Source organism: Rhinolophus hipposideros, assembly GCF_964194185.1.
Source record: "Rhinolophus hipposideros genome assembly, chromosome: 20".
NCBI lineage: Eukaryota > Metazoa > Chordata > Mammalia > Chiroptera > Rhinolophidae > Rhinolophus > Rhinolophus hipposideros.
In genome coordinates, this window is record NC_138066.1 from 26,572,169 (window position 1) to 26,585,089 (window position 12,921).

Consider the following 12,921-nt stretch of genomic DNA (forward strand, 5'->3'; position numbering starts at 1 on the left):
CCACCCCGTCAGCAGTGATTCCCACTCCACTCCTTCCTCCCTTTCACTCAGCCTGCCTGCCCACAACAGGAGAGACAGCCAGTCAGCGCTGGGTAACTGCTTCTAATCATAGGTGACAGCAAGAATGTAAACAACACAAGAAACATCTAAATGCAATCCAAGTGGCAAGGAAATGCCACGCGCAAGCGAAATAAGCCAGTTCCTCTCAAGAACACGCTTCCTGCCACCCCCACGTCTGCCATCCCCCTATCGGAAACCCTGCTCATTAGCACCCTCTTCATAGGAACCCCTGAAACCAGGAGCTTCCGGAGAACAGGAGACTGGAATGCTGAACCATCACCTTTACCCTACTTCCTCTGGGGTGGATTTTTCTAGATGAGTCCAATTTTCTTTTTAAAGCAATAATTTTAACGTTCCTTTTTTTGTGTGGGGAGAATGCAAGTTAGAGCCCCCTTTGAGAATCTATTCAAAGCTAGGGATCCTCTCCCAAGAAAAGCACCCTCGTGAAACATTTTACATGTCATTTCGGGTGTTCACAGATCCCAAGTTGAGACCCATCTTCTAAAACATGGATGGGGCAGTAAGAGCACAAGAGAAATTACAAGGAGGTGCAGATGCCCTCTAAACATTCCAGAAGTGCAAAAGGGCATTTCCTCGTCTGCAATCGCTGTACACGTAAACTTATGACAAGGCTTGCCCCCTCCTCTTTTGGCTCCTTAGAGTGACGGTATACTTCTAAGCCACCTCCTTCGATGCAAACTGGAAACTCAACAGAGTAACTGCGATGAATAATTTCCACTTGGATCACAAGTGCTGAGGTTTAGCAAGGACCAAGAAAACCAGGATTAGAAAGGTCTGCATAATTAAACGACAGCTCTCCAGCCATAAGGAAATGGTGTTTTGAACTGTCCAGTATCTGGATTCTTTATGTTAGTGTAGCCCTCCATTAATATAGATCTTCATCAGATGGTTAACTCTAGCTGCTTAATTCCAGAATGTTCACTGTATCTTTTGTCTATGAGACTGGGGTGAGAAGAGATGGAGGGGTAAGCTTCTTACACTGGGGTTCTTACCTCTGTGCCTGTTGGTGGTCTTATCAAACATCAGCATTGCATCCTCCACCTGCAAAACAAACACACAATAGAGCCTGCTTTAGGAATTTTACCATATATAAAAAACATCATATATCGGGGGTGGAGGTTTCCATTATGGAAGCCATAGTTGCTCATTAAATTCTATTTGAAAATACGAAAACTTAGAAAAATAGATTATTTGTTTATTGGTCTTTCCACTTAGCACAACCACAGTTAACATCTGGTGTATTTATTTCTCTACAGTTTTTGCTTTTAAAAAAAAAATCTATGCTTATTTTAATATAGTTTAAATCATATTGTATATGGAATTTTTCCTCTGTTCTTTTTTTATATAGAACACTACAATATTGCAAACATTGTGATTACTACAGATTACTACATTGTGACTACTATCTCTTTTTTTCCAGTTTTTTTTATTACGGTCAAAATGCATAACATAAAAATTGCTATCTTAGATATTTTTATACACAGGAGAGTTAAATCCATCCGTAATGTTGCACTAACATTACCACCATCCATCTCCAGAACTCTTTCATCTCGTAAAACTAAAGCTTTATACCCATTAAAAAATAACTCCCCATTCCCTTTGACCCTTAAGCCCCCGGCAAGCACCATCCTACTTTCTGCCTCTATGACTGTGACTACTCTACGTACTTCACATAAGTAGAATCACACAGTGTTTGCATTTTTGTGACCGGCTTATTTCACTTAGCATAATGCCCTCAAGGTTCAAGCATATTCCACGGTATGTATATACCACGTTTTGCTTATCATTCATCCATCGATGGACACTTAGGTCATTTACTACGGTGAGTAACGCTGCTATGAACATGGGTGTACAAATATCTCTTCAAGTCCCTGCTTTCATTTCTTTTGCATATATACTCAGAAGTGAATTTGCTAGATCATATGGTAATTCTATTTTTAACTTTTTGAGGAACTGCCATACTGTTTTCCACAGTGGCAGCACCATTTTACATTCCCACCAACACTGCACAAACATTCCAATTTCTCCACATCCTGGCCAACACTTCTGTTTTATTTTTTTGAGAACAGTCATTCTAAGGGGTGTGAGGTACTGTGAATACTATCTTGACTCCTGCATAATATTTCATGGGGTGAGAAGCTATAGCTTACTTAATTATCCTTCTGATGACTATTTAAATTGTTTCCAGTTATCCACAATGGAACTTAAACATCTTGATTGTGGTGGGCTGAACTGTGTCCCCCTCCCCCAAATTCACATGTTGAAGTGCTAACCCCCAGTATCTCAGAATGTGACTGGATTTGGAGAGAGGGTCTCTAAAGAGGTACGTAAGTTAAAATGAGGTCACAGGTGGGCCCTGACCCAGTATAATTGGATTTCCTTTTAAGAAGAGGAAATCTGGACACAGTCAGGTACAGAGGAAAAAGCATGTAAAGACAGAGAGCAGGTGGCCATCTGCAAACCGAGGAGACAGGCCTCAGAAGAAACCAACCCTGCCTACACCTTCATCTCAGACTTCCAGCCTCCAGAACTGTGAGAAAACCAATTTCTGTTGTTTAAGCCAACCAGTCTGTGGTACTTTGTTGTGGCAGCACCAGTGGACTAATACATGGATGCTAGAAACTTCAAAAACATCAAAGAGGAGAAAATACCCATGGCATCTTCTGTCTCTCTTCCTGGTCCCTTCTCAATCCTCCCCTGCATCCTGCAATCCTTCTGGACATTTCTACCAGTAAGACTTCAGGATCCACACTCAATTCCCACGTATATCTCAAGAAACTCACACTTACAGAACTAGATTTGGCTTTGAATTCCACTCCTCTTATTTATGATCCAATCTTTTATTTGTTCCACAAAATACACATCTTTAGGGCAGGTGTTGTCCTAGCCAATCAGCTACTCACCTGGGGACTGTACCTGGTTTGGCCAGGTGAGCAACCTTGTCTCTCCACTTTGTGCCTAAGGCTGGCAGTAAAAATACAACCCCACCCACACGGTTGTGGGTGGACAAAACTGTTAGCCAGAGGGCTCTGTGCTTGGAGCAATTTCAGCGTGTATATGTGGTTGGGAAGGGCTGAGCACTGTTCACTGGAGCTCAAAGGCTCACAAATGAGCTTGGGGGCCTGATCTAAGCTGGCTCAGAAAAGAAATCATAGGTTATTCATTCTTCACTCCTTCCAGACTATAGTCTCTGATGGAGGGGGGGACACTAGGTGAAGCAATAAAACCAGGTTTAAAATGGTGTGCCTCCAGACAAATCAAATCCATTTTTTTAGACGCTATCAAATATAATAGGGGGAAAAGTAAAGTCGAGGTAAGAATGGAGAGGGGGGCGGTGAGGCAAGCCAGACACAAACCTCGAAGGGACTGGCCTCACTTAAAAATCTCTTCGGGACTCAGGGCCCCCTTTTGTTGCTAAGCAACCGAACCTGAACAAACTGGCTCCTGGGGCCTTCCCCTTCTCGTCCCCATTTCTGAAGTCAGTTACTGAGGGGGGCGGGGGACAGGGGGATGGAAAATGGCCTTGCAGGATAACTGCTCCTCTAACAGGAAGCTGTCTTCTCTCTCCCGGGCCCCAGGCTGACAGGAGTAGATGGTGCTGGGTTGTAGACTGGACGCCATCCACAGACTTCTCCCAGCCAGTGGCTTGCCGAGGCCCCCAGGCTCCTGCTGGGGCCGTACACACCACGGCATCTGCCTCCCAAGCACGGCTCAAGCAAAACCACCAGCAGATCAACTGGTTTGTTTGTACACAGAGTAGTCACACTTGAGCATATGGTGTCGCAGATTCAGACCCTGGGCCTCGATTAGAATTCCAATGCCTGGAGTGCGGGTGGATGGGGGGTGAAGCCTGCTGGTATCGCGCAGGTAAATATGACATCTGTTTCGCACCCAAGTCCATATTTTCTAAGATGTTTGCCAAGTCCTTATTTTGAGCTACAAATGTCTAACAGTAAGAAAAACTGCCTCCCTTCTGCGTTGGCCATGTTTTGATACTGAAACTCTTGATCCCCGTAGGAAATAAATATTTTGAATTTTTAAAATAATGTATTTTCAAACCTCCCTTTTAACAGTGCATAATTGACTCCCTCTTTTTCTTCTTCAGTCTGGGCATTTTTTTGCTGCTGCCCTCCCAACATTCGCTCCACCCTGGTGAGCGAGGGGGAGGAGCTGTGTATATTTTTTAGGGCAACCATTGTCAGAAAGAAAAGTGCTCTTTCCTCTATAGTCTGGTTGTACAATGGGACTTGCAAAGACCACCTGAACAGATAAAGTGTCAGGGCAAAAGAAAAATTCTATTAACACTTTACAAAATAAAACATCTAAGAAGTAGCTAGAGAGGAAAAGAGAAAGGAAAAAAAAATCAATCTGGATAAGTCCTGGTGCTTGGGGGGAGAAAACTTTTCAGTGATTTCAAAACACATTAATTCAGAGAAGCCATCAATGCGATGGAAATCTGGCAGAACAGCAAGAGCTGAAACTGGAAGAATTTGAATATACAAAGACTGAATAGAATGAAAAACATGGCCTCACATACAGGGCTGTTTCTCACGGTTCTATGTGAATCAAACAGAAGTGGCTTGTGTGCGTCTTCGTCACGGGGAAATGAGGGGCACAATCAAGGTGACTATTATTCAGCCTCAGAGCCCGCAAACTGATAACTCTGTCTGCGTGTCCATCTGCGTGTCTGTCTGTCTGTCTGTCTGTCTGCTCTCTCTCTCTCTCTCTCTCTCTCTCTTTCTCTCTCTCTCTCTCTCTCACTCACACACACACACACACACACACACACACACACACACACACACACACACACGTCACACATGCAACCCAGGTAGATTAGTTGGCTGTACAGAGCCATGAACTTCAACATGCAGCCAGGTCTCATTTGGGGTGCTAGAAGAACAAAGACTGGGGTGTTTCTGACCTCAGGCCGTTAACCTTTAACTCTTGAACTGCCTCCTCGAGGGATACCACCCTCTTTCTCAAGATTAGACTGGTATTTGTGTTGACGGTGACCTCACCTGCCTTACTGATTTCTTTGTAGCAAAGGTGGGGTCCATAGGCCTACAGATCTTGGGGGCTCCCGGAGAGAGCAAGACGAAGAGGAGGTGTCTGAACCTCAACATACGCTGTCGCACATCCCGGCACATGCCTGGTGTGTTTTGAAAGACGGAGCTTGTTCCAGCCTCGAGCTGTGCCTTCTAGTAATGTAAGGCAGGTTTCAAACGCAGCCCTGGCATTCTTGGTGGTGTATCTATGGGAGTGACCAAGCAGTTAAGTAACTTCAACAGGAGATGGTCGGGGATGTCCCCACCTTTTGAATGGACACCAGAAAGTCCTGAACATGTATTTCTGAGTCTCACAAGGTTCAGACTACGCCGTAACATCCTGAGAGGTGTGTACCATGCACACACCATATCTGAGAGTCATTAGCAGGAGCTCTACGGGATTTGGGTTTCTCAAACTTCCTCCACATCAGAATTACCTGGAGGGTTTGTTCAAACACAGCTCCCAAGAATGTTTGATTCAGTAGCATTTGTATTGCTAACAAGCTCTGGGGTGACGTTGATGAATCCCACGTTCTATGTGCTGCTCTACAGGATGAAAAATAAGTACAAAAGTTGAGGACATTGGACAGAGCTGCTCCTTCCTTTGTACCTACACTCAGCTCAATACACGGAACAAGGTTTCTCTTCCAAAGGCAACTGATGAACCTCCGTTTGGCAACAGCTCTCCCCTCTGCGTTCCCCGTCTCTTGGACATTTATATTCTAAGATCCTGAAAATGGTGACAGTAGAACCATGATGGAAAAGATGAAAAGAAGAGGGACTTTTTCGTGGCAACCCAGCTGTCTCTGGGTTTCCAAAAAAGAAAAAGTTCGAATTCTACCAGGGTGATACAAATTTTCCTTCTAACAGATAAACTCCTGCTAATGTCTGTATCACTCAGCCAACTCAATCTCGATTAGAAAATCTAGCTAATGTTTACTTCCTTTTATGTGACACATTCACTAGACACAACTGGCAGAGATCAGCCTACGTACAAAGAAGAGGCAAATTTTCCAGGTCCCTGGGAGACTCATTGAATTAACGGCCTCACGCCCTTTTCACCTTGTAATTTTGGGGGAGAGTTCCTCTCCCCAAGAAGGCACTCTATCCCCCCGTCCCGTGTATCTGAACTTGACTTGTTATGCTCAATAAAATAAAGTGGAGAGAACCGTGTGCCCATTTTACGCCCAGCCTTGAAACGCACTGCCTATTTCCGCTCGTTCTCTCTTGCACCTCTATCACCCCCATGAGAAGGGCACGGCCAGGCTAACCTATTGGAGGATGAGAAACACGTGGAGTAGGGCCAAGTCCCCTCGGTTGCCCCAGGTGAGCCAGCATAGATGAACTGACAGCAAGTCAACCCCAAAATGTGCAAGTCAGCCAAGATTAGCGGAGCCACTCCCAGTGGACTCTAGACACATGAAACAAACAGCTGTGTCTGCCACTGAGGTTTTGTGGCTGATTGTTACACAGCATTCTTTTTTTTTTTTTAACTTTTAAAATTTTTTTCTATTAGCTTTTTTTTTGAAGGCGCAACTCACAGTGGCCCATGTGGGGATCGAACTGGCAATCTTGGTGTCATTAGCACCGCGCTCTGACCAACTGAGCTAACCAGCCACCCTACACAGCATTCTTATGGCCACAGGTAACTTGTACATGGTCCCTGTTCTCAAAAAAAAAAAAAAAAAAAAAAAAAAAAGCTTTTAATCTATCAAACGATAGAACGACAGTCTCAGTAATACTAGACCGTGAACAAAGGCAAGAAAAGGGTGGAAGGAGGCAAATACGGCATGTGGACTGAGTATTAAACTGTCAAGTTCCACATTTTAGGTGGAATACAGGTATTGGGGTGTGAAGGGACCACTTATACATCTCGCCCCAGCAGCAAGGTTGGAAACAGAGATCCCAGAAGTGCCAAGAGAAATTGGCAACGTGCTCGTCACTAACTGAGCACCATGAAAATCAGCAATAATTAGCACTCAAGTCAGTGGGTGATGCCTCTCTAATCCTAATTCATTTAATGAATGAGCGAACCCTTTTTATAATGAGTCAAAAGATTTATTGTGAGCCAGACATTCTTGCTGGGTGACTTTAGACGTAGCCAGATGGTGTTGACCGTATCCAGAGGTGAGACTTTAGCCAGCCCAGCTCATGTGCTAGCTGAAGAGGAAACCTTTCAAGTCACAAAGCATAAAAATTCTATTTGTCAAGTCAGTTAGCCAAAGGCTGGGACCCAAGAATGTGGCCCCAGACCGCTGCTTGTCCTGCCTGCAGTGGGTGAAGCTGATTTGGGGGCAAAGAAAATTTGTTCCCAGGAGACAGCTTAAATGGAAAAGAGTGGATAGTCATAACTCAGCAGGTGGTGGGAGGCAGCTGAGCCTGGCAGGCGGTGTTGCACAAAGCAGGGGCAGGATCCAGGTTCGAATCCCATCTCCACTGACACCTCACTGGGGACAGACAAGTCACTTCCCTTCTCTGTCCTTAGTTGCTCATCTGTGAATGGAGGGAACTGTATGAGATGGCCACCTAAGATCCATTCGTAAGACTCTCTGCCTAGAATTCTAACACGGACCGCAGAGCCCACTGGGACAACATCTGGGAGTATCAAATTGGCCGCTGCTGGTTCTCTGCAAACTGTTCTGTGAGGACGTTCCAGAACTCTGTGGTGGCCAACACACCCTGAGGAATTTCCTACTCCTCTTGGAATACAAATACACACACCTACACACATACATATCAAGAACCAGGCAGGAAATGGTACTTCAAATGATCTTTAAATTATCTGGCCAGACACAAGTAGGGAGAGAGGAAGGGGCGGGAGGGAGGAAAGTAATGCAGCTCTTCAAACTCCCCCAGAACAAATGCCCTTGAATTTCACTTCCTGCTCCCACTCAAACACTTCAAGCGTTGGTTTAAATAAATGCCGTAAATGCAATAGCATGATACTACAGCGCGTGGGGCTTAACAGGCCTTATTATGCTCTACAAACTCAAGGCACTAAACTCACAAGAGTAGAGACTCGTGCACGAGGCAGAGACTGTCCAGGACAGAGTTGCTGGAATCTGCGCTGGACACAGCGGCTGCCTTCTCCTGGGGGTTGTCTCAGAACATAGGATGGCACTGCTCTGTAGTTCTCCCCAACCAGCCTGGACAGAAACCAAAGCTGTGCCTGCCCTAAAGCCCAATAACAGTGTTTAGTTTATAGAAATGAGACTGCTCAGTATGCTCCTGTCTTGCAAAGAGCGAGGTTGGTCTATCTTTAATCATTGTCCAACAGGACGGATAGAGGAGAAAAGGGAACAGGCCGGAAAATCCCATTAGCTCATGCTGAAATCTAGATCAGCGGTTGTCAACCTTGACTGCTCACCAGAATCACCGAAGAACTTTTAAAATCCCTGCTGCTGAGGTCCCACCCCGACCTGTAAATCAGCACTCTGGAGCGGGGAGCCCAGTAGAGGAGCATTTAAAGCTCCCCAGTGATTTCAACCCCGGTTCTCCATGGCTAAATCCAGCTGAGTTGAGCCTTAATCACAGCATGTGTGTGTGGAGATGGGCCCTTTGGCTGCCCAGAGAGTGGCTCTTTGCCCCTTGCCAGAAGTCAGGATCAGGCAGGCCCTTTGCCACATACTGCTTTTTGGGGGCTCTCCTCACCTCATCTTGGTCTTAGGACAATAGGTCTGTCCCGGAAGAAGCTCAGAAGGGCCAAAAATTGAACACAGGACTTTAAGAAAACCTAACAAAACTGTTGTTTCCCTCTCACCACTACAAATATTTGCACATACAACATATATTATTATCGCTTTGCTCCTCGCAACCACCCCAGGAGACAGGGATTATTACAAATACTCTGAGCCTCAGTTTCCTCGCTGGGCATCCTAGAGCGGGCAGGGGCTGGGCCCAGGGCTCAGCTGCTGGTCTTCTGAGTCCAAATCTCACCTGGCCAGCCCCTGCCTGCCGGCCCTTAGTCTTGTCACCTCCTTGCTACAGGCACGTGAGCTCCTCAGCCACCCCATCTCTGTGCGTCTCCCCCTGGAAAACTGCAGCAGTGGAGGTGCTCAGAGCTTTTTCGGTAGCTTCTAATGCTATGCACTTTCCCGCTTCATTCCAAAAGTCAAAAAATTCTAGTCTGCAGCCGCCTGAAAGTTTCTCTGTTTTAGCTCACGCTCAGGCCTTAATTGAATAACAAGAAAAATAATCTGCTGACATTGTTTCGCCTAAACTCCTTTGTTTACTGGAGTAAAATGTACACAACATAAAGTTGACCACGTTTTGGTATACAGTTTGGTATACAGTTCAGTGCACCAAGTACATTTCCTAAACTCTTCCTAGAAGGCTCCCAGGACTTCACTATGATCAGAAGGTTCTATCCCCATGGGTCCGGTTCTTCTTTACCGGTCCTATTTTTTTTCTACTTTCACTTTATAAAAATTCTCATGGGGTTATTCCATTTTCTCATTTAACTTAAACAAGCAAACACCAGTGTTCATCAGATAGCAGTTAAGAAGTTTACAAATGGACACATGCCCATGGAAATTGAAGGGTGTGGGGTCTCCAAACACCTCTGTCCTGGAGGTTCAGATATGTTCTTCGGTTGGTGCAAAAGTAATTGCAGTGTCAAAGGTTAAAAATAATTGCAAAAACCACAATTACTTTTGCACCAACCTAATACTTACCTAAAGGCAAAGCCATTTGCTCAGAGATTCCATTCCACAAGTAAATGTCAGACTCTATGTTATGAAATGTCTATCCCCCTCACTGAAATAATGATTATTGTAATACTACCATTTGCTAGAGCTTAATAGGCAATTTGCAAATGTTCGTTTAATTAGCACAATAGCTCTGGGATAGATATTATCATACCCATTATACAGATGAGGAAATTGTGGCTCATTGTGATCAAGTGACTTGCCATAAATGGTGGAGCCAGGATCTAATACCAGCTGGATCCCTACGTCTTTCTATTGCTCTCCCTTAATTGTGTTCTATTTTTTGAATCCCTAAGGCTTAGCTTAGTGCCACTGTCTCCTAAACAAACCGACAAACACTGCCTTAAAACCCTACCTACAAGTTAAGAGAGGTGATGAGGTAACCAAGGAGAGAGCCTTATATTGCCTCTGATAGGCTCAGAAGTGGGAATGACTGGGGAGGCAAAGTGAAAAGGACGATGGAGGGGTCTCTTCCTTTCAGATGGGTGAACTCTAAAAGCCCAGAGGTCACTTGGCTGCTCTGTGGCCACAGAGCAAGCTGGTGGCAGAGCTGGAACTGGTAGAGGGATCCCAGCACTGTCCAGGGGTCACCCCACACAAGTCCCTGCTGTGAATGCGTGCTAAGAAGGCTGAGAGGGTCCCCCTTCCTAGAGCTCTTAGGAAGGCTTACGTGGTGGCTAATGAGTGACAGAACACAGACACTGTCTCAAGTCACTGCCTCATCCCTGGCACTCCCCTCCCGGAGCCAACTCAGTATGCACATTCACATGTGTGCACATACACACGCGTGTGCCCACATGCAGACTCTATGCAGTTAAGCAGGGAGCCACACCCAATACTATTCGACTTCCCACTACAAATGAGTCACACCAAGGGACAGCCACTAATGGAACCAGCATGTCCTGTGGGAGCAGTTACAGGAGGCTCTATCTCAAAACTGAGCAAGGGAAACAAGAATCCGTCTGTGCAATGTATAGCAGGGGCGGGGGCTCCATTCTGGCTGATTTGGCAAAGCGCAAGGCCCCAGCACCACCCTGGAGGGTGGGGCAGGAAGCTTGCTCCGGGGATATCTGAGCCGGGCTTAAACAGGAGACAGTGCAAGGAAGGGAGGTGGTGGGAGAGGGACACCGAGAGGCCAGTCACGGGCTGTAGGAGGAGAAGCAGTTGGTTCCGGCAGGCTTGACAGCTGTCACACGGAAATGGCATCTGGCCTAACGGCCTCTTGTGAGGTGCCTTCGAGTGGCGGCTGCTGTGCTCTGGAAATCTATGGCTCGTTTACAGCACTGGTTGTGAGTGCGTGCGTGCGTGCGTGCGTGCGTGCGTGCATGCATGCAAGTGTGCCCTGGGAGCAGGGGGAGAGGCAGGCAGGCTGCCTAATGCGCCTTTCTTCCCCCCTCCAGCCTCTCCCCATCAGGCCTTACCTACCGTGAAAAAGGCCCAAACCTGCCAGCTCCAGAGGAGACAGGCAAATCATTAGTGGAGCGCTGATGTGCCGTAACACTCTCTTGCATTCCCATTAAACAAATACTAAACTGCTAATTGCCAAAATAGATCTCCACGACTCTGACCCAACAGGGGAAGAGTTTATAATTACCAAGTGTGAAAATGCACAGCCTGTAAATAACCACCTCATCTGTCCTAATATGGGCTGATATTGATGGGCATGAAATAAACATCAGGACCAAATGGAAAAATCATCCACATCTCCTGTGGCCAATGCAATCTTGAACGGTGACAAGCGTAGCTGCGGCCATAGGCTCTCTGGGCGGGGCTAGGGGAGAGAGGGGAAGGGAAAGGGGAGAAAAGGAGGGGGGAGAGGAGTTTCATAGGCTTGGAAACTAGGTTCCAACCCTGATTTTAATCCCTTGGGTCATTTGCATCTTCTTTCTGCCTGGAAAATGGGGAGGGGAAATAGTGAGATGGACGGCTGGTCTACACTTTTGAAAGCCCAGAGCCCAGGGGAAAGGAACTTGTGGGTGTATGACCCTCTGAAACACGCTCTACTGGCCCCCTTTAACACACTTGCTGGGGGGGATAGAGAATGAGGGAGAGGGAGCGTTTTGCCAAGGTGACACATTTATTCATTAGGCCAATATTTGTTAAGGCTCTCTGCCCAACACAAAGACTTGGACGGATAAAAAGAATTTCAGTTTAGCATGAACCAGGGGCTTTCTGACACCCCCAAGGATAGATGCCTTCCTACCCCCCACTGTACCCTGCCAGTGGGGTGGGAGGCTGACTGGTCTGGCAGATTGCGTAAGTCCACCTCCCTCCTTAACTATACCTGGAGAGGGGAAAGGTGAGGTGCCACAGGTCACAGAGACGGGATGTCTGTCCGGAGACCCAGGCCTGCCCCTCTCCACCAGCCTATGATTCTGAGGAATTCGGCTGAGTTTTGGAGTAAATATTCTCTATTAGTCTCATAATGACGGACTTGGGAGTTAGAAGTGACTCAGAGCTGCCCTCTTTACTTCCCAGTTAGTGCAGGAATCCCTTCTCCAAGGCTCCTCTGAACCCCTTCTGGAGAGTCTCTGCTCCACCCCCTTGATTGAGCTGTTCCGGTCTGAATTCAGTAGCAGTAGCACCTAGCTGCGCGAAATAGCAGCTTTCCACTGATCTGAAGCCCCATTTTGGCACATGGCAGAATCCTGTGAACTCCACAGCACCAAGCCCCACCCGTCCCAGAACTTAATGGGGCTGTAGCAGCATCTGAAGAAACTCCTGTTCCTTCCCTGTTAGGCCACCTGAGAGCAGATCTCCCCGGTCCCCTGACCCCTAAAGTCACCCCTAAAGTCACCCCCACAGCCCTGAGTCAAAGACCCCACGGCGTGCTCAGTTCAAGACCTGACCCAAAGACTTTATCAAATATCAGCAAAATGAAGGAGGTCTGAACTACAGACTATTTTAAAAGGAATCCTACTTTGTTACTTTTAAATTCCCAAAGCGTCTTCCCATAATGGCTAACAGAATGCTGCTGAGAACCAAGTTCAAGTGTGGCAACAGGCTAAAGGATTCAGTCACTTGGCAAAGTTACTCCTTGTTCAGAGAGGATCATAAAATCTTTGAGCCAGAAAGGAAAAAGCTAC

At 46.4% G+C, this 12,921-nt stretch overlaps 1 protein-coding gene across 14 annotated transcripts in view; it reads right to left on the reverse strand.

Moving 5' to 3' along the window:
• Nucleotides 1–12,921, reverse strand: part of MSI2 (musashi RNA binding protein 2) — a 374,726-nt gene that overhangs the window by 134,852 nt on the left and 226,953 nt on the right. For all 14 annotated transcript variants that reach the window (XR_013992034.1, XR_013992035.1, XM_081029501.1 and 11 more), the window contains exon 7: nt 1,074–1,122. Coding sequence is in view for 12 of the 14 variants with exons in the window: in XM_081029501.1 (XP_080885627.1) it covers nt 1,074–1,122 (49 nt within the window). In the remaining 2 variants the exon portion in view is untranslated. The remainder of the gene's footprint in view (nt 1–1,073; nt 1,123–12,921) is intronic.